Source organism: Salvia hispanica, chromosome 1 (genome assembly GCF_029641045.1).
Source record: "Salvia hispanica isolate PSC_SH4W2 chromosome 1, Shi_PSC_v1, whole genome shotgun sequence".
In the NCBI taxonomy this organism is placed as follows: Eukaryota; Viridiplantae; Streptophyta; class Magnoliopsida; order Lamiales; family Lamiaceae; genus Salvia; species Salvia hispanica.
The window spans coordinates 7,630,681-7,653,313 of NC_142692.1; the positions used below are offsets into that span (position 1 = coordinate 7,630,681).

At 40.5% G+C, this 22,633-nt stretch overlaps 2 protein-coding genes and 1 long non-coding RNA gene across 3 annotated transcripts; 1 reads left to right on the plus strand and 2 right to left on the minus strand.

Annotated features, from left to right (window-relative positions):
• Positions 1–188: 188 nt before the first annotated feature.
• Positions 189–1,470, minus strand: LOC125220090 (pathogen-related protein-like). Its single transcript, XM_048122226.2, has 4 exons — positions 1,292–1,470; positions 1,063–1,195; positions 608–909; positions 189–444 (listed from the first exon to the last, which is right to left on the minus strand). The coding sequence occupies exons 1-4, from the start codon at positions 1,427–1,429 to the stop codon at positions 301–303; spliced, it is 717 nt and encodes a 238-aa protein (XP_047978183.2). The 5' UTR covers positions 1,430–1,470; the 3' UTR covers positions 189–300.
• Positions 1,471–2,283: 813 nt separating this feature from the next.
• On the minus strand, positions 2,284–5,321 carry LOC125223619 (WAT1-related protein At1g43650-like). Its single transcript, XM_048126836.2, has 6 exons — positions 4,928–5,321; positions 4,668–4,730; positions 4,466–4,582; positions 2,972–3,365; positions 2,751–2,902; positions 2,284–2,498 (listed from the first exon to the last, which is right to left on the minus strand). The coding sequence occupies exons 1-6, from the start codon at positions 5,098–5,100 to the stop codon at positions 2,351–2,353; spliced, it is 1,047 nt and encodes a 348-aa protein (XP_047982793.2). The 5' UTR covers positions 5,101–5,321; the 3' UTR covers positions 2,284–2,350.
• LOC148933186 (uncharacterized) lies at positions 4,544–5,198 on the plus strand. The gene is made up of 2 exons (XR_016134502.1): positions 4,544–4,778; positions 4,858–5,198. It is a non-coding gene; the product is annotated as an uncharacterized LOC148933186 (long non-coding RNA).
• Positions 5,322–22,633: the final 17,312 nt, after the last annotated feature.

Sequence of the window (22,633 nt, forward strand, 5' to 3'; positions counted from 1 at the left end):
GGCTATAAATTAAGTAGTCGAATACAATGTTTATCTGATTTATATAAATAATGTTCAGATCCTATTTTATTTTGATTATTCATGTTTTTACCTACTTTCAGTGAGCTACGACTTGATTGGAAGATTTATCTGTTGATATGAGATTCGAGTTATGACTTATGAGTATTGAAGAAAAACAGGGAATGGACTGCCAAATCAAAACTACCACTGTATACATTATTATTGAAGAAAATTCATGCAAATTAGATACAAGTATTTATGTTGGAAGGGAAATAATTCAAGTACAAAATTCTAAGCTAATTAACCAGTGTTCCTCAAAACCGGGCAGCTTGAAGAAACATGAGCTTCAACATCATCAGAATTTGAGCCTTTGACAAGACCTCCAAGCAACTCTCCTCGATCATAAAAGAATTCAACCCTCACAACCTTTGAATCCTCATTCACCTACACAACCACAACCAATCATCCCAAATTCTCAATTCTAACATCCAATTAATTATGAGACAAAATCGTACATGATTCTATTTATCTTACTTTTTATCCATCATTTCGTTTTAATACGAATAAATGAATAAAAACCCGAAGGATTGAACGTGGACGTAGGTACCTCGAAAATGGCCATACCGAAGAACTCAACCATGTCACCGGTTGGGGGGTGTCCTATGAAAGGGCCCTCCATGAACCCCCAGTGGCGGAACTTGTAGACGATCACTGGTGGGCCGGAGAAGACCTCCAAAATCTCGAGGGCAAACCCACGTGGAAAAGTGGTCGTGAAAGCTCGGTGGGCCGAGTCCAACGTCTCCGTTTCTGGATTGAAGCAACGAAACTTCTCCGGTAAGGATGTTTTCAGCAATGAGATGTACCCTCCTCCATCCTTCCTCTTCTCTTCTAGAGACATTAATTTTCTTCCTTTGATCATTCACCAATAAAAACATATCAAAATTAATGATCTTGAAATTGTGTTTCTTACATTAACATATAGTACTATATATCCAGTGGGTATTTTAACATTAATTCACAAAAATTATAATTGAAAAATTAACCCTAGCTAATTACTAGTACCATTGAGACTGAATTTGTAGTTTTGAACATCGACAGTTTTGTAGTCATGGTTGTCGACTTTGTGGAACATCTCCATCTCCCATGTCTTGACGAGCCTCTGCACCTTCTCTTCCAGCGAACCACGAGACCATATCTATATATCCGAACAACATTCATCAACTAATTCAGACCATCTTTTATAGACTGTTTGTAGATACGTATATATTGAGTTGATTTAAAATAAAATGACCTTAGTTCTGCCTTCTTCGAAAAGCTTGTCGACCACATCGTAGTTGGGAGTGGAGCCATACCTCCAGTTTATGTTCTTCACATCTTCTTCGTTCATGAAGGATCGATACTTTTCTGCATCTGTGTTTGGAGATGCCATTTTTAGACCAGATTTTTTTTTTAGTTTATTTTGTTTATGTTAGTGTAATAATGGAGCTAAATATATATAGTGATGGGAGGGAGCTGAGTTTAGGTGGCTCTAGTTACGTGCTCAAATTTCATTTTCCCACTCTAGTGTCCACTTAGTTTGAAAGCGTCCATGATAGGCCCATTCTTGCATTCTATTTTAATGTCAAAGTAATTGAGATATCTTGAATGGATGAGTGGCCTATATGTATTCATTGCATCTTAGTTGAAATTTATAAGAAAATTCCCTTTATTGCCGTTCACAAATTGCCAATGATTGCGACTCTCTGTCCCATATTAAGTGCTCAATTTTGACTCATACATTCTACAAAATGTATTAACAAAATGAACGATAAAAAAAAAAGTTAATATACATGAATTATATCCTTATATAGTTTTATACTTTTATACTCCCAGAATGATAGTATGTGACATTTTAACAAGGGACATCTCAGAATGAAAAGACAAGCACATAATGAGGAACGAGTGAGTAGATATTATGAGTTTCACCTCTGGCAAGAAATTTTAATTCTTATATTTCATTCGTCTAACAATATATAAGTTGAAAAAAAAAAAGTTAAATAAGGTTTATTTTGACGGATGAGATTAAAATGGCAAAAATGAGACATTCATCATTTTTAAATTAGAAAAATTAAAATGGCAAAATGAAACTTTTATTAGTAAGTATTTTTAAAATTGAGGAATAGCTAGCTAGCTCCTCAAAAAGAACTTGAGGAATATACATCGGTTTGCCGTCATGTTTTTTATTCTTGCTTGTTTGTTTTACATTGAGTTTATTTCTTCGTTCGAAACAAAATTGGCTAAATATTGAACAACAGAAGCAGTTATTTTTATAAATTACAAATTAACTATCATGAAATAAAAAGAAAAAGGTTCATGGATTCTTTTCATCGTGTGATATTGGCGTGGCAGTCTCTAAATGGGCTTCCTCCAAAACCTGTTGGGATTTAAGATGGGCCTCTCTATTTCTACCCCACAAAAAACAGTAAAGCCCTATCACCAGTAATCCACAGCCCAGTACACTGCAATGCATATAAAAATATTTTAAAATAAAAATCTAAATCAAAATGAAAATATGTATTCTTATTCGTGATAATTTTCGCCAGACAATTAATTAATTTTATAATGAAATGACCTATACGAATTCCACTTTCAAAAATAGAATGAAATATTTTATTTTAGACACTTCAAAATATAAGCAAAATGGATAATTTTGTCGTGATAAAATAAGACTACTAATAGTAGAAGAGTTTCGTTATGAAAAGTGCACTAACCTTCCCCAGTGAAGAGTTTCGTTAAGGAAAAAAGCAGAGAAGACGGCCGCAATGACGAGCGCCAACGGCCCGAAAATGGCGGTAAAAACCGGCCCTTTCTTCTCTATGACCCAAGCTTGCAACCAATAACTCATCCCCGTCACTATCACACCCTACAAAAGTTCACATTCAATCAATCAATCGAAGATCGATGATATCACAAGAGATGAAGAACAACGTACACAATAGGCGACGGATAAAAGATTGATATCCCAGCGAAGCTTCCACGACGATCCGCGCCTCTCTACGGCGGCAGCGTACACCGTTGCCGAGAGGCAGCTGAGGCCGCACTGGAGAATGGTGAGCCTTAATTTGCCAGGATATTGTGTGAGGAGTGGGGCCTGCATAGTGATCCACATGGCGTAGAAGAGTTGGCCGGCGATGGCGAGGAGAGCGCCCTTGATCCATTCGTGTTTTGAGTGCGGCTTTTCGTCGAATGAGTGGTGGGCGGTTGAGGAAGCGTGGTAGACGGAGGGGCCTTTATAGAAGGTGAATGCCATGGCTCCGGACAGCCCAATTATGGTTCCGATTACCTTCGCTACTCCATGCCATTTTCTTATGTCTAGGCTTTCAATCCTACATTTTTTTTAGGGAAATAATGAAACATAATTGGACTTGGTAGTAGTAAATACTTTAATTTTAAAACAAATTTATAACTCTCTTCCGTCGACCAAAAATAGTCTTATTTGTAAACAACATGGATTTTAATGAGAAATTGGAAAAAAAAATGGATAAAATATGAAAGAAAGTTTCTATTTTTGAAATTGGACCATTTGTAATTAGTGGACATCGGAAAAAGCAAAATAGAACTACTTTTCGTGGACAAAGAGAGTATATCATTGGTTATCTTCGTCGTAAATGTCTCTGCCATTTGGATCTATCCATAATTAAAAATCTAATTTATTATTTTTTAGGTAAATAAATAATTACACTTATAGTATTTTATTAGAAATAAAAAATAGTCTATTTTTTTGTGAATGAGGTAGTATATTAGAGTATAAGACTACACTTTATTAGATCATGTTATATTTTCAAACTTTGAACCATAGTAGACCATAACGGAGAATTTTAATATGTACTATGTCTCACTCTAAGTGGAACATTTCTAATTCGTCACGGAATTTTATATAGTGATGTTATATACTAATAGTCTAGTACTCCTTATATCTATCTTCTATCTACAATATAAAATCGCAGTTTTCATTTCGGTTCAAAGCCTTATTTACATAGTCCATTTTAAAATTGTGAACAAAACATTCCATTATACTCTAATAATATATAAAGATAGAACTTCTATTTTACTTATTTTTTATCATATTTTTCACATTATTAAAATCGACACTAAGTTAATCATGAAACACAATAAAACAAGAGATCTCAATATATTAAAGGGTAGGTCCAAGAGTCTTGTAGTGTCATTTCTTGGTTAAAACTAAAAATTCAATGATTATAAAAGATCATGACAGATAAAGAGACAAATAAAAACTAGTTGTGGTGAAACCGTTGAAGGGTTATCTTTTGATTCTATCCACTATTTCTTAATAGTACTAGTACTACTACTTAGCTAGTTGGGTGAGCTTTAGAATTGAGATAATACTTATTTATTCTAATTAAAATCAATTAATTTTGGTTTAATGATTTACTTTTTTATTTTTGGAAATTGTTTAATAATTTACCTTAAACAAACGGCCATGGTAAAGACCAATGCAGGAACAATGCTGAGAATTGCCGTACCAAATGTTGCTGAAATATACTTCAATCCTGCTAAATTCAGATTGAAACTCAAGGCCAACCTGCAATTATACATCTCTTTTAGAAATATTTTATCCCAATAAAAACGCGTACTAAAATTACAATCATCCTAATAGATATACATACCCATACGAAGAGACAAAGAAAATCTTGCATAACCCTGTCCATGTAAGAGGAGGAGACCCCTTGCTGCAGATCGAATAAATTATCATTGGAACAACAAAACAAGAAATTGAGGTAACACAAATACGTATTGGTTAAAATGAAGCGTTTTATTTTCGTCACGAGATTTTATGTAGTGTTTTTTATATTTAAGTTGAGAGGAGAGTGAATAAAGTATGAGAGAAAAAAAAAAGTGTCCGGACTATAATTTACGAGAAATTGACCTGGCGAAGAAGAAGGCGAAGGGGAGCAGGGCGAAGAAGGCGAAGGCTTGTCGATAGGCGACGAAGACGGAAGGCTTCATCCCAGAAGACATGGCTGCCTTAGATAACACCATCATTCCTGCATAGCTACACTGCAATACTATCACTGCAATGTACGCTTTCTGCTTCTCCATTTTTTTGTTTCTTTTGCACTTGATATATTCTTCAACTATACAATCTGTACAAATACAATATGTGAATTAGAATATAAAGTACAACCCACTCAATTTTATTTAAATTGTGCATTAAATGATCGCTTGCAGTTAGTTGTTCATGTGTCATGAACACCAGTGAATGTGAAAGCATCCGCCCACCACTACCCCATACTTTAGTTAAAATTATCACATAAAAAGTTATGTCTATTTCTTTTTTATAAAGAGGGCTTTTGTTATTAGTTAGGAAAAGGATAAAAGACTTTATGGGTAAGGGGGATCAGCCAACCTCACACCTAATAAATGAACCTTACATTAGATAATTTAATTACTCCTATGAAATACTTTATTATTTTATTACATATCATAACAATTCTTTCTTACCAAAACTCATTCCTTTGTCTCTTTCTTTCCCTTTCTCAAATTCCAAGATTGGCACGAGCATTATTTTATGCTTTTACATAATTTTAACATTTCTCGTTTAAAGTTTGGGCATAAAATAATTAATTCGAGGATCTACCCCAAATTCCCCAATCTCATACACATGTTAGAGAAAAAGGTGTGTATAAATTTAAAATTATACTATTAATTATCTACAAACGATTTTACGATTGATTATTTAATACATCTGTGCAATGGAAATATATGGAGTATAAACAAGAAAATTATTCTCAATATTTACAAATAATAATTTGGCATTATTTATTGTTTGTGTCGTCTTACTACGACGCTTCCTTTTCCTCTTTCGAAGTTATTAAGACGTTTTCAATAAGTAACGTTGCCTTTAATTTGTTTTATTTGGTTTTTCATTTTGAAGCGAAATTATTTTCTAAGTTCAGACACTGATTGGAGATAATCAAAGTCCAATTTATTCGTCGTCTTTTATTAATATCTTGAAAATTATATGTTGTCCTTTTTTAAGGGCATGCAACTTATTCTTATTTTAGCCAAAAATTGGTTTGACATTTAGTTACTCATTATTGGACCAATTGCTCATTGCCGACGCAATCGGGCAAATATGTGATGCGACGTAACATAATAAAATAATTAATAGTAACAAACTTATGTAATGCTTAATTAATTAGATATTATATTTATTATTTATAATAAACATGATTTTTATATCTTTTATGGGTTTTTGAAAAATGCTACTTGAAAATTTTCCCAATAATTGAAACCGATCATCGAAATTTAATTTATTTATTAGAAATTTAGAATGATTCCTTTTAGTGCGATTTATATACTCTATATAACACAATCAGCTTTCACAGTTTCTTTTCATGCCCAATATATTGCATATATTTCAGAATTATGGATTATATTTTATGCAGCTGTATCTTATTGTTATTATATTATTATATTTTTACTCATTAATATTATTATGATCTCTATTAATTCATATAAGCAAGTCATGATGAATAGTGTAGATATGATCGTATACAAATTGTGTACGCATTTTAATCATTTAGTAATTGTATATTATAGTTAATCCTCTCTCCACACATTGTGGTACAAATTAAAATTGTTCTCTCGCACATTGTGGTAAATATTAAAATTATTCCATCGCACATTGTGGTACGACATTAAAATTATTCCCTCGCACATTGTGGTACAAATTAAAATTATTCCCTCGCACATTGTGGTACAAATTAGAATTATTCCCTCGTGTATCCCACGAGCAAAATATTACTCTTTTGTCCCAATTAAGTTGAGTCATATTCCCTTTTGGAATGTCCCAATTAGGGGTGGGTAGGTACGGTATACCTTACTGAAATTATCATATCATATACCTTACCTAAAATTCGGTATGAGAAAAAATCATACCTTTATCTTACCAAAATTTTCGGTATACCGAACTTCGGTATACCTTATTTTCGGTATGACAAATTTCAATATCGATACCATACCTTACTTTCAGTATGTCATACCTAAATTCGGTATACTGTAATTTTGCGGTATACTAGAGTTTTACAGTATATCGGACTACGGTACGACATACCAAAATCTCATTATTTTGTAAACAATTCTAAATACAAAAACAATGAAAATAATAGTATTTCAAAATACTTAGAAAAAATGAAATTTAATAAAACTCAAACATATTCAAATAATGTTTAAAAAATTGCAAAAATTAAACTCCACGCAATTACACAACGTTCAACGATATTTGTTTGTAACGAATTTAACTAAAATATTATAATTTGTTTGAAACTAATTGATTCAACGATATCAAGTTTTCCTCATTGAGTTTTTTTTTTATTTTATATTTACCGCCGACAACTATAATGAGGCAAGATTTGATTTCTACATGTAAATATTTATTTGTTTGGTAAAAGTATGAATTTACTTGATATAATTTAGCATATATTGATATCGGTATATACCAAAAATTACGGTATATACCATATTTTCGATATATAACTAAAATTACGGTATATACCGTATTTTCGGTATACCTCAATATATGAAAATTCATACCGTTACCGTACCGAAATAAATCGGTAAGGTATCATACCTTACCGAAAATTGCGGTATACCAAAAATCCGGTATTTTCAGTATTTTTTCGATACGATAAGGACGGTGAAAGTAACTTCTTTTTCTAAGTTGTCGTGTTCACGGTGCGCACAGAAGGAAATAAACAGGTTCCCTTGGTCCATCAAATACACTAGATCACGCGGTCTAGGAACTTGTTGGTCGTAGGAAGTCCCGGTCGTCGGACACACAGAGCACTCTTTCAAAAATCCTCAACCACTTTACTAAACCTAGTATAGGGAAGTAGGGATCGATCCCACAGAGAAGGATGCGTAATAATCACGTTCAAGGATTTGGACTCGTTTTTGGGGTTGGCTGCTGCCACGCATTTTTTTTGGGTTGAGGAAAAGAAAAATAAACTTAACTTGGGAATTTTAAAACCACTACGCTAGCAGCTAGACCTAGACGAAGCAACAAAGAAACTATGCAAGGAAAATTAACCGAACAATCACTAGATCTAAGAAAACTACTCTAATTACCTAGACCTAGGAAACAAACTGACTGTGGGACCATGACTGAAAAAGCAGAGTACGGACAAAAAGCTGGCAGAATTTTAAAACTGACTCGGGTACTAACTAACAGCGACATCATCTTCTTCAACCAAATTGCGTAAAAACTCATAAGAAAATCAACATGAACGAAATCAGGGCAGAGCAAACTAAATCTAAATCAAATTGATGCATAAAAACGAAGAACTAAACGGATCTACAGATGCTAGACGAAGTAAAACAGAAAACAAGCAGAAAACTCAAATCCATCCAACAATTTCCACTTTCTCACTTCGGATCCAACCTCAGACGCTAAATCCACTCCGGATCCAAGCGTCCGACACAAACTCCAACCAACAGAAACACTTCATCACTTCAGATTTCAACAACAACTTCCAATCAGTCAACAAACCACAGATCTATCACCAAACTCCCAGATCGAGTACCACAACATCAAAATAAAACAGAGATCGACATAAAACTTGTTAAAATTAATTCTCAGCAGCAAGATCTACGTAAATCAACTTGAAATATCACAAATAAACGCAAAACAACAGAAGCGAAAAGATAACAAGTAACATCAACAGCCAAGTCGACTCCCAAAAGTGAAGTTCGACCACAAAAGTGCAAAAATAACTGAAATTTAAAGAGATTGTATCTTCGCCCACACGCGGACGGTGTTGCACTCAAACTTTCTAAAGAAATGAACCCTTTCGTGACCCAAACTACCCCAGATCTCCCATTCCCAAGTGTGTGTTATGTGCGTGAGCTAAAAGAGAGTGAAAAAAAAGTAATGATTTGTGCGTTGCATGCTCTTCTATTTATAGGCGTTGGAGTGGGGCCCATCGAGGTATAGATAGACTTTGTTGCCCTCAGCTACTGACTCCCTCCGTCACGCCTTCTTTTCCTTTGAATTCTGCTCACTTCACTTCATTCCTTTGCTAGACCGTTTCCTTCAGCATTCCCTCGATCTAGCGATTTTATCACACACCTGGCTTAGGAAACATGTTAGACCCAGCAAATTGTAACGCTTTTCACCAGATAACCGATGCATGAAATTAGCCTTATCAAACTGCTCACACTTAAACCATACTTGTCCTCAAGTATAAAGACAAGAAAAGAAAAAGAATAAGGCGAATTTCAAGCAAGGTTATCTCCTGACCGACTCCTAGACCTAGACACAATTAAAAACTTAAAAAGTTTAAGAAAAACATACAAACACATAAACACATATACATGAGCTAGCTTCAACTTTTAGGCATCCGTCCCCACAAGATTAAGGTCAATTCAATAGGTTACACTCCTTCAAATAGGCCATTTCCCTTCCTTTACCTAGCCAATCTGTCAGCTTGTCAAGATAGCCTTTTACTTACCCGATTGTTGGATTCACTCGATCACTCATTCCTCACCAGGGATGTTAGGATCGATTCTCTCTTAAGTTAATGCTACACCACTGAAGCGTCGGGTTATGAGAGTTCTTCCTTTTCCTGGGTCAGGCTATTTATGTTCTTACCCCTTAGGCAACTTCCCCCTGGACTTCGTCCAGCTTATTCCTCCTTATGTATATATTTTTATATTTTCTCCTCCTTTTGTATATATATTTTTTCTCTTTTTTTTTCTCTGGACTTCGTCCAGCTTATTCCTCCATTTCTCCTCTCTTCTGGACTTCGCCCAGCTTATACCTTCATAACCCAATTTCCCATTTTTTCTCCTTCACAAGTCTTTTCCCTAAGCATTCAGTGGTGACCCTTAAACATGTGTTAGCTCGAAGTCATTTAAGGCTTATAACTCACTATTATAGTAGGGCTTCACAACTAAGTAAGTAGAGGTGAGAGTACTAGAGCTCTAACGAGTGCAGTGCAGGTGCGGTATGATATCACGCGATCTAACAGGTTCAAAGGATTCGACTAGACTTCTAAGGCTAGAAAACCGTGGAACTATCAGAAAGGGGTCGTTGGATGCACTCTATTCCCTCAAAACCTCAACCCACTATACTACAACTAGTACATAGAAGTAAAGGATCGATCCCACGAGGATGAAGGTGCTACGAAACTGCATTTGAGGATGTTTTGGAAAAAAGGGTTTGGCTGCTGTCACGCAAATTATGCGTTGAGTACTAAAACTACTGGGTCTGAGAGACTTAAACTACTTTACTCTACCTACTGGGTCTAAGAAACAAGAACGTACGGAACATGCATGACTTTAAGAAATGAAATATTTGAGAATTAAAACAAAACAACTGGAGTTAAGTAACTAGGCAGACTTTCCTAATTTAGACAAACAAAGGAAAAACAAATAGTGGGGACCAATTTCCTTAAACGACCAGGGTCTGGAAAAGCAGCTGAAAAGCAGAAGTACATGCAGAAAAGTAAAAGGTCTTGCAGAAAGGTGCTAACATAAAGCAGATCCGATTCTAACTACCACCAAACATCATCTTCTTCAGGAATCAAATGAGTATAACAGAGAAAACAGAGCATTTAACATCATGAAAACAGAGTAAACTTCGGATCCAAACTAAAAACGAGAAATTAAAGTCGCGACTAACAGACCTACGCTACTGGACCTAAGAAATGGAGAAACAGAACGTAAATAGCCATGATCATGCAGAAACGTAAACAGAAACACCAGATCTGCCAAACTCCAACTCAAATCCAACATAACTCAACAAATCCAAACAACTCCATACAAAAATCCACAGCCTCCAGCAACTAATAAACAAATCTCAGCTCCGAATATTCCAACAATAATTCAACAACGCAAAATAAAAACAACCGAACAAGCTCGACCGAACAAAATCCAACAAAAGCAAAGGTAAACTTCCATAAATGCAGAGATAGGTTCAAATCCAGTAGATCCAAGTCAACAACTAAGAGTTACGAAACTAAAACGAACGAGTGCTTAAAACCGAAAACAAACTAAACAAAGCAAAATAAATATTGTTTCTTCGCCTTCACAAGGCGGTGTTACACAACAGCAAAATAACGACGATGAACCACCACGGTAGCCGGAATCACCCCATCTCCAAGTGCGCAGAAAGTGAAAATGAGAATTTTTAAAGTGTGGAACTAAGGAAATGGAACTAGAGCCTTCAAAAGTGAGCGAGGAGCCTCCTCTGTTCTTCAAGGTTTAGCTCTTTATATAGATGAGGCTCTGATCCCTAGGGCATCCCTCTGGTAATTTGACGCTTTTGCCCTTGAATAAGACTCTTAAAAAGGAATCTGCTCATCTATTCTTTTCCTGCCGCCAGCTTCTAATTCTCCCAGGTCCGGGCGACGACTTCTGATTTTCACTTCAATTCCATCTCTTTTGCATTTGCCTGGTCAGGTAACAGCAACTCCTGGGTCCGGCAGATTTACTACGCACCTGAACTTATATAACGCACATTAGCGCCCCAAATGCACAGATTTTTACCCTAAACCGATGCATGAAACGAGCCTTATCAAGAGGCATCCTCCATCGTTCTCGCTTCACTCAGATTAACTAGGCTTGTTACAAGAAAAAGCTTCTAAGTTGAAATGCCTCCTATTTTCAATTACTTTCACTAGGGGAATCATGCCGTATTATATTCACTGGCTCATGCGACAACACTTAGACCTACAGACTCTTAACATGCAGACAAAATAATGCATTGACTCCTCTCCCCCTCCCACTTCACTCAAGCTTGTCCCCAAGCCATCGTCGTGAAGGGGGAAACAGAGAGATCAATGCACAACAACAAAACAGGTTACAAAAATAGAAACTTCTCACACTTAGACCAAGCATTGGGCTAAGTGGGAGAAAACACAATAAAACAGAAAATACAGACTTCTCACACTTAGACCAAGCATTGGGCTAAGTGTGAGATAAGCACAATAAAACAGAAAATACAGACTTCTCACACTTAGACCACGCAATGGGCTAAGTGGGAGAAGACACAAACAATTATAAAACACACATAGGTATCAGAAATAATAAAAAAAAAACTAAAAAGAATGAAAATTAAAAGTTACTTGGTCATGGGATGGTGATTCACTTCTGGGGCTGGCTCCCTCGAGAGCCAGACTGGGGTGGGATTCCGGGTCGGGTCATTCTTACTTTCTTCTTTGCTGGCAGCTCCAGCTCTTCCTCCTCCTGTGCTGCTTGTTCGGGTACTGGCTTCATCACTATAGACTTTGATTTAGATGGGGCTGGAACTTGTTTGGGAATGGGCGGGGAGATCAACTGCTTGAGCGATTGCTGCGGTTGCCTGACGGAGGGACTGCTCTGAATGGGCTGCTTGACTTCACTGCTGGACCCAGGAGTTACCTTCGACTGGGTCAAGGGGAGCGTCTGCTGCAGCCACTTCAACATTTTCATCAAAAGCTCCACCGCTTCCGTTATTCGCTCATTTTGTTTGGCGCACTTCACCGCCAAATCTGCAATGTTGCCCCTCAGGGTTTTCACTTCCTCCCGATTCTCATTCAATTCATTCCTGATCCCACCAAGTTCCTTTATCATTTCCCTTCTCATTGACTGCATTTCCTTCTTCACATCCTGGACTTCCTTGCGTAGCTCTTCAATCTCTTCACTTGGCATGGCTTCCTCGGCTTCCTCAGGCTCTGCTTTCACCTTATCTCCCAAAAAGTAGAAGAGAGTCTTAGTGCCGTGAGTCTGCAACAACCCCTTGTTGAAAAAATAATCAACACTGAACACTTCTGGGGGTTCGCACATGACTACCAACGGAGCGGCCTTAGCAATCTTCATCTCTATGTTTCGTTGGAGGTAGGCGCCGATGAGGTGGCAGGTATACATTTGACGCGCAGGGTTGCTCGTCATTTGGTGGCATGCCTGAGCCAGCCAATAGCCGAGGTGCACCTTCACGCCTTTCGCCATGCACCATGTGAAGTAGAGGTCGGTAGTTGTGAGAGCTGAATTAGAGGTACCCATCAAGTTGTAACTGACAAACGTCTGAGCAAAGCGGAGAATTCGGTCTTCAATGTGGGAGGCTTTGGAGTAGCTGGATTTAAACGTTCCCGCCTTGGGGTGCGTGATCAGTTCCCATGTCGTTTGCACCTTGAAACTGGGTGTGTTATTCGGCACTCCAACCATCCTATCATTCCACGCCTCCTCTTCATCCTCGGCTTGGGTAAACAACCCCATCCGCAGAGACCATTCCCGAATACTCATCTCATACTCTTCATTAAAAAGCCTGAACGTTATAGAATCCGCGTCGAGATTAGTGGTGTTCTTCAAACGAAAGGTGAAGAAAAACTCCCTTGCTAGGTCCACGGGCACCCTCTCCTGGCTGTGCTGTAATAACCACTCAAATCTTATCGAATAGATACAAGCGCGGAATTCCTTGTCACATGCAATCATTTTAAGCTCCCTCGAGCTGTACTGCTTCCCAGATTTGGCCATCTTCCCAGCGCTACATCTTTCCTTGTACACTGCGATCCTCTTTTGGTCGTCGAACTGCCTCATCTCTTCTAACAACTCTTTAGTCAGCCAGACTTCCGGACGTCCTGGAATCGGCTCCTCTTCAGAGTCATAGATGGGTTCAGGGATGGGCTCATCTTGTTCCTCGACAGAGGGTTCCTCGGTTATAGGGGAAAGGGTCTCCTCGACCTCCTTGACGGAGGGAGCTTTCCTAGACCGGGTAGATGAGGTCGCCGCCGTCTTTCCTTTCCTTGGCCAGGCGGTGCTCCTCTGCCTCTGTAGCATTAGGAACTAAGTCATCGACTTCATCGAGGAGGCTCCTCCTGGTGCACCTCCTTTCTGCCCTCTCATCAATCTTAGGTTCATCTTCATCCTGGTCACCCACCAGGTCCACAATCAATTTCAGCCCTCCCTCGGGCTCCGGTACTCCAGTCGTGAGTAGATCTGCTTCTTCCAATAGCTTTTCCGGGGTTTCCCCTTCGCGTTCCACTATCGGGGTCGCCCCCTCAATATAGATGGGGTTCTCCCCCCAGACACCGCTTGGGGTTGCCCCCTCTTCCACGAACTCAGGGGTCGCACCCCTGAAATCAATTGGCGTCTCATCCCCAGTTTCCAAAGGGGTTTCCCCCTCAGCAACATTCTTCACAATAGGGGTTTCCCCCTCAATCACACTATCCACAATAGGGGTTACCCCCTCCACAACTTCATCTAAAACAGGGGTTTCCCCCTCACAAACTTCATTAGAAACAGGGGTTTCCCCCTCACAAACCTCCTTACCTTCAAAATTAGGGTTCTTATCTTCTTGCCTTTCTGTCTCCGCCATGGTTTCATCGTTCGTCGGTCCGTCACCCCCGGCCGTTCGTGTACTGCCTCCTCTTCCTCCGCCTCCTGTGAAGCGGTTTCTGCATGTTGAGATGTAGAATCTTGTTGCCTTTCATCACGAAGATTTGCAGGTTGTGCAGCCGAGTCTTCCGGAGTTGTCAGTGGTGGTGCGACCGGTGCAGACGTCATCAGGCTAGCGGCGAACAGGGCATACACTTCTTTTGCTTTTTCGACGCTCCCCAATTTCTGCGTCAATTCCGCCAACAAGGCTGGGTCGTACACCGTGCTTTGTGAACTTCCGGTACGTTGGGTTGAATCCATCAGTGCAGATCTGAAAATGAGAGAAAACTGGTCGAATTTGGTTAGGGTTTATTTTCTAGAGAGAGAGAGCAAAAGTAGAGAGAAGGGAGAGTAAATTTCAGATATCCGTCGATTTGGGATTATTGGAGAGAGAAAGAGACGACGGTTGTTTTTCTGATGAAAGGATGGTGCAGTTGCAGGCATGATGTAAGCGACCGTACAACTTCCATAATTATCGGCAGATTTGAAATTCAAATTTTTCTCTGTCCCTCCTTGACCTCTTCCTTCAAGTTTCCCTTGACTTCTTCCTTAAGATTCTCCTCCAGACGACTCCCTACACCATGACCCTACATAAAAAAAAATTGAAGGTTCCAGACTCCTAGGTCAAGGTTAGAGTATAAGAGTATTCCCGAGATTCCCTGGTTCAGTTCGTATTTTTCAAAATTGTTAACCTACTACTTGACCCAGGAATTCATCGGGAATATCTCCTCGTCCGTCTAGGCGATAGTAGGGAGTGCATGTAGTGGAACTTCGTCCACCACACACAATTCGGAATTATCCCTATAGATTTTCACTCTATGACCATTGACAAGGAAAGGAACAAAGTTCGGGGCACTTCCCTGGATCTCCACTGCTCCGTTTGCTCGGATGCCGACGATGGTATATGGGCCGATCCATTTAGAATTCAATTTTCCTGGCATTAGCTTGAGCCGGGACTGGAAAAGGAGCACCTTCTGTCCCACATGAAGTTCATTGACCCGGAGATTCTTATCATGCCATAACTTCGTTCTTTCTTTGTACCACATGGCAGACTCAAATGACTCCAGCCGAAGTTCCTCCAATTCTTGCAATTGTAACTTCCTCTCATCTTCGCAAGCTATCGGCTTCATATTCAGTTCTTTCACTGCCCAGTACGCCTTGTGCTCAATACCAACAGGTAAGTGACACATCTTGCCAAACACAAGCCTGTAAGGCGACATTCCAATAGGCGTTTTAAAAGCAGTTCTGTAAGCCCACAATGCGTCACCGAGCCTCTTGCTCCAGTCCTTCCTTGACGGATTAACTGTTTTCTCCAATATCGCCTTGATCTCGCGATTAGAAATCTCTGCCTGGCCATTAGACTGGGGATGGTACGGAGTTGACACTCTATGGTGAACACCATATTTCTTCATCAAAGCCTCGATGGTGCGATTACAGAAATGAGTTCCTTGATCCGAGACGATGGCCCGAGGAACTCCATATCTCTTGAAAATATTAGCCTTCAAAAATTTTGCCACCTCCTTCGATTCGCATGTTGTGGTGACCTTAGCTTCTATCCACTTAGACACATAGTCCACTGCAACCAATATATATGTGTTCCCACAAGATGATGGGAACAGTCCCATAAAGCCCATTCCCCACACATCAAAAATTTCGCACACGATCACCGGAACCTGAGGCATCTCGTCCCTTATTGAAATTCCCCACGTCTGCTGGCACCTCTCGCAACATTGGCAGAAATCAAAGGCATCTCTATTTAGCGTCGGCCAATAAAAACCGCTGTCCAAGACTTTCCTCGCTGTCTTCCTTGGTCCAAAGTGGCCTCCACATGCTAAGGTGTGGCAATGAATTAACACATCTCTTTGTTCCCATTCGGGAATGCAGCGTCTAATCACTTGATCTGAGCACATTTTCCACAGGTAAGGATCATCCCAAAAGTAATATTTAGCTTCACTTCTAATCTTCATCCTCTGGGCCCGGGAAACTTCGTCTGAACCTGGCATCTCTCCCGTGACCAAGTAGTTGGCTAAATCAGCAAACCACGGCTCTACCTTTAGTGTGCGCTTCCCCTTATCCGATTCTCCTAGACCGGTTAAAGCCAAAACTTCTTCCCAATTAAGTGGTTTAGGAAATTTCTCCAGAAGGTACAAATGCTCCTCGGGGAAGGCATCGGGTATGGCCTCTTCTGTTTCCCCCTGATGTATTCTGCTCAAGTGATCGGCCACTCTATTCTCCGTTCCTTTCTTGTCTCTTACTTCCCAATCAAACTCCTGCAAGAGTAACACCCAACGGATCAATCTCGGCTTAGACTCTTTCTTAGCCAGCAAGTACTTAATCGCCGCGTGATCCGTGAAGACTATAACCCTCGACCCAAGGAGATAGGGTCGGAATTTTTCAAACGAGTATACGACAACCAACATTTCCTTCTCCGTGGTGTCATAATTCTTCTGAGTCTGGTTCAGCGTCTTGGAAGCATAGAAGATCACATAGCTTTTTCCATCAATTTTCTGTCCTAGGACAGCTCCCACAGCAAAATCACTCGCATCACACATTATCTCGAAAGGATGGTTCCAGTCTGGTGCCCTGATAATTGGTGTTGATACTAACCTGTCCTTAAGCAACTGGAACGCCCTTTCGCATCCTTCGTCAAAGACGAATTCCACATCATTATGTAACAACTGAGTGAGTAGTTGCGCGATTTTTGCAAAATCCTTGATAAACCTCCTATAGAACCCTGCATGACCTAGGAAGCCTCTCACCTCTTTTTGATTCGTAGGGTATGGTAATTTTGATATCACATCCACCTTTGTTTTGTCTACTTGAATACCTCTCTCAGAAACCACGTGGCCCAGGACAATGCCTTCAGTCACCATGAAATGGCATTTCTCGAAATTCAACACTAAATGTTTCTCTTGGCATCTCTGTAACACTAGATCAAGGCTGGCTAAACAAGTATCAAATGAGTTCCCATATACGGTGAAATCGTCCATGAATATCTCAATGTATACTTCCAACAGATCTGAGAAAATGCTCATCATACACCGTTGGAAAGTTCCAGGTGCATTGCACAATCCAAACGGCATTCTTCGGTATGCATAGGTACCAAAGGGGCACGTGAATGTGGTTTTCCCTTGGTCCTCTGGATTAACGTATATTTGGAAATAACCGTTGTATCCGTCAAGGAAACAAAAGTACTGTTTGCCAGCCAGTCTTTCTAGCATCTGATCAATAAAAGGTAGGGGAAAATGATCCTTCTTTGTGGCCTCGTTCAACTTCTTGTAGTCGATGCACATCCTCCACCCTGTCACTAATCTGGTGGGTACCAGCTCATTTTTTTCATTCTTAACAACCTGTATTCCAGATTTTTTTGGTACCATATGTACAGGACTGACCCACTCGCTGTCGGGAATGGAGTAAATAATCCCTAGAGCAAGCAATTTTAACACCTCCTTTAGGACCTCCTCTCGCATGTTCGGGTTCAGTTTCCGTTGTGCATCTCGATGAGCCTTCGCACCTTCTTCCAAACGAATGTGGTGCATACAAAGATCCGGACTTATTCCCACCAAATCTGAGAGAGTCCATCCTATTGCTTTCTTGTTTCTTTTTATGACTTCCAATAACTCCTTCTCTTGCTCCTTGGTCAGGTTGCTGTTGACTATTACCGGAAATGTCTCATCCTCCTCCAAGTAAGCGTACTTGAGGCCTGGTGGAAGTGTCTTCAGCTCCTTTTTTGTTCCATTCGTCTCCTGGGGTAAGGGATTTTTGTCCGCAATTTCTGGTAATGCCTCCTCCCAGACCCAGGAGATTTTTCTAGATTAGCCACGTGAGCTAATCCCTTAGATTTAGCTGACTCGGGACTTCTGCAGAATTCCATAATGGCCTCCGTGAGTTCTTCATCTGTCAATTCTGCTGTGTTCATTGCCGCACACCATCCTACAACATCTCTGTCAATCGAATGACTCAGCTCCGAGTTGTCGATTTGTTCCTGTATCAATTCCGTCTCAAGATACTCTTGGACCAAGGGGTTAATAACATCAATAGCATAGAGATTCTCAACATCTAAAGGCCTTTTCATCCCCTCATCTATGCTAAAGGTATACTTCTCCCCGTTATAGTCCAAGCAAATTGTTCCATCAAAGACATCGATAATGGTCTTAGCGGTACGCAAAAATGGTCTCCCTAAAAGTACCCCACTGGACTCAGCAGACTCATTATCATTCATCTTGATCACATAAAAATCAGCAGGATATAGGAAATCATGCACTTTGACTATAACATTTTCCAACACTCCTTCAGGGCAGATGCAAGTTCTATCTGCTAACTGGATCACCACCTTGGTAGCAATCATCCTCACTCCAGTCAATTTCTTATAAATCGAAAGCGGTAAAACATTTATGGACGCCCCTAGATCACACATAGCATGCTCGACCTTGATATCCCCTAGAGAGATGGGTAATGTGAACATACCTGGGTCGGTGCATTTTGAGGGCATCCTTCTCTTTTGTATCACGGCAGACACATTCTCCCCGATCACAATCTTCCCATCTGGCTTGGTCTTCCCTGCAATGAACTCTTTGATGAACTTGCTGAAGGCAGGCATTTTTAAGGCTTGCAAGAATGGCAGGTTGATCTCCAACTTGCTAAAAATCTTCATGAGATCCTCTGTATCATCCTTTTTCTTCTTCGCTTCCCCGCGATATGGAAATGGTTTGGGTCGCTTTATTGCATTGGTGGAAGTCCCAGCCTGGTTTTCTTCAACTCCCCTGTTTCCTTCCTTGCTCACTTCTTCAGGTTCTGGGTCTAGGAAGAATGGGTCTCTTGGTCGAGGTAGGGATCCCCCTAAATCTCCCTTTTGGAGGTCTTCCTGAACAAGGATTTCCCTGGGTCTAGCGCCTTCCTCTTGATGCAGCTGACTCTGTTTTCCTTCACTAGCCTGCATAGGCACTTCCTCCTCAATTTCCAACATCGGCCCTTCATAACCCCGCTCAGATCTCAAGGTGATTTGACTAATGTTTGCTCGGTCTGGCGGTTTGACGGTGGCAAGGAGTTTCCCTCCATTTCCTCGCATCTCATTCAAGGAGACTGCAATCTGGGACAGTTGCTTTGCCATCATATCCATGGCGGCTTTATGTTCAGACTGAGCATCTTGTAACTTGTGCACCATGTCATTGTTGGAGTGTAGGTTACTCTGCATGAACTGCTGTGAATTCACTAGATCATGGACCATGTCATCCAAACTCCTCTGTGGTCTGGAGTTGAATTGACCAGAATTCGGTCCTTGACCTTGATTCTGACGATAGTTACCTTGATGACTGTTGTATTGGTTGTTAGATCCTTGATTTCCCTGATGGTTGTTGTACTGGCTACCAGACCCTTGATTCCCTTGATGATTTGGTTGGGAATTCTGGTAGTTCCCTTGGTTATTCCTCTGATGAGGTGGCACATAGGGGCTCCCTGGATTGTTATGATTCCTATTTCCCCAATTAGTATGGTCCTGATTCCTGTACCCCAGCTGCAATTGCCCCTCTTGACCTTTTCCTGACCAGTTGGACTGCCTCTCCGGAGGGTGTACATAATTCGTGAGCTGAAGTGGGGGTGGCTGGCCTTGATCATGGTCGGTCCACCTAAAGTTTGGGTGAGTCCTCCATGGGGCATCCCTCTGTCTTCCTTGGTTCCAACTTCCATCGGGATTCCAACTTCCCATCGAATGTGCTTGAGCTTGGCACTCTCCTTCTCAGGGCTGGCTGTAATACGGTTGCAGTTGCCTTTCCTCTTGACCAGGGGGTTTCTCAATCTCCACTGGAGCATGCGGATTGTATTTCTCAATTGCATTCAGCAAGGCTTTTTCCAGTTTATCGATCCTATCTTCCACCTTCTTGTCTTCCTGTTCCATTACTGCATTGGTTGATCCTCTCCTCAATATACTTCGTGGGTTATCATAGGCCTTCTTCACCTCGATCAGCCTTCCCAAAGTTTCCCGAGCTTCACTTGCTTTATTCTTTGTAAAATTTCCCCCGCTCGAGGAGTTCATCAAGTCCTTTGATTCAAGGTTTGCACCTTCGTAGAACAGATAATAAGTCTCCGCTTCTATCATCCTGTGGTTCGGACAAGCATCCAGCAACCCCTTAAAATGGGACCAATAAGAACTCAGAGACTCATCGTATTCCTGCTTGCACTCCTGCTCCTTCTTCAAGGCATTCGTCTTGTTGGACGGAAAAAAGTAATCCAAAAACTCTAGTTTAAAGTCCTTCCACGTGTTGATCGAGTCCGGTGAGAGCCTTAGCAGCCAAGTGTTCGCTTCCCCTTTGAGAGCAAACGGGATTGCTCGAAGACGGTAATCCTCCTCTGTTGCCTCGTTGGGTCGCTTTTGAATGCTGCATAGTTTACTGAACTCGTTCAAAAATTCATAGGGGCATTCGTTCCTCCGTCCAGAGAAAGTGGGTAAAACTCCGAGTACATTCGTTTTGATATCGATCGCCCTCCTTCGTGGGTTCGAGACTATAGCATGAGCGCGTTCACCGTCGAGATGTGCGGTGAGCGACCCTATTTCCGGATCGGGATCTAGCAGATGAGCCATATTCGGGTCCTCCTCCTCCTCGGTCTCGGAATGCTCTGTTTCTGTTGACGACCCGGGGTTCTCCTCTGTCGACGAATTCCACTCCTTATCACTTTCTGACTCGAACGGGAATGAATCCTCCGTCCTCAATCCTGATCTGGTGGTGATGGTAGATGTAGATTCCATGACTCGCCACTTGTATTGGCCACTCCCAGACCCAGATGAGCTTGCCCAACTTCCAGAATGGAAGCCTGCTTTCATAAACTGTCAAGGAGAAAGAAAATAACAGAAATTAAAATATTTACACCAAATCCTTAAACGCAATAACAATAAACGCCATCCATCCCCGGCAACGGCGCCATTTGAAAGTAACTTCTTTTTCTAAGCTGTCGTGCTCACGGTGCGCACAGAAGGAAATAAACAGGTTCCCTTGGTCCAGCAAATACCTAGATCACGTGGTCTAGGAACTTGTTGGTCGTAGGAAGTCCCGGTCGTCGGACACACAGAGCACTCTTTCAAAAATCCTCAACCTCTTTACTAAACCTAGTATAGGGAAGTAGGGATCGATCCCACAGAGAAGGATGCGTAATAATCACGTTTAAGGATTTGGACTTGTTTTTGGGGTTAGCTGCTGCCACGCATTTTTTTTGGGTTGAGGAAAAGAAAAATAAACTTAACTTGGGAATTTTAAAACCACTACGCTAGCAGCTAGACCTAGACGAAGCAACAAAGAAACTATGCAAGGAAAATTAACCGAACAATCACTAGATCTAAGAAAACTACTCTAATTACCTAGACCTAGGAAACAAACTGACTGTGGGACCATGACTGAAAAAGCAGAGTACGGACAAAAAGCTGGCAGAATTTTAAAACTGACTCGGGTACTAACTAACAGCGACATCATCTTCTTCAACCAAATTGCGTAAAAACTCATAAGAAAATCAACATGAACGAAATCAGGGCAGAGCAAACTAAATCTAAATCAAATTGATGCATAAAAACGAAGAACTAAACGGATCTACAGATGCTAGACGAAGTAAAACAGAAAACAAGCAGAAAACTCAAATCCATCCAACAATTTCCACTTTCTCACTTCGGATCCAACCTCAGACGCTAAATCCACTCCGGATCCAAGCGTCCGACACAAACTCCAACCAACAGAAACACTTCATCACTTCAGATTTCAACAACAACTTCCAATCAGTCAACAAACCACAGATCTATCACCAAACTCCCAGATCGAGTACCACAACATCAAAATAAAACAGAGATCGACATAAAACTTGTTAAAATTAATTCTCAGCAGCAAGATCTACGTAAATCAACTTGAAATATCACAAATAAACGCAAAACAACAGAAGCGAAAAGATAACAAGTAACATCAACAGCCAAGTCGACTCCCAAAAGTGAAGTTCGACCACAAAAGTGCAAAAATAACTGAAATTTAAAGAGATTGTATCTTCGCCCACACGCGGACGGTGTTGCACTCAAACTTTCTAAAGAAATGAACCCTTTCGTGACCCAAACTACCCCAGATCTCCCATTCCCAAGTGTGTGTTATGTGCGTGAGCTAAAAGAGAGTGAAAAAAAAGTAATGATTTGTGCGTTGCATGCTCTTCTATTTATAGGCGTTGGAGTGGGGCCCATCGAGGTATAGATAGA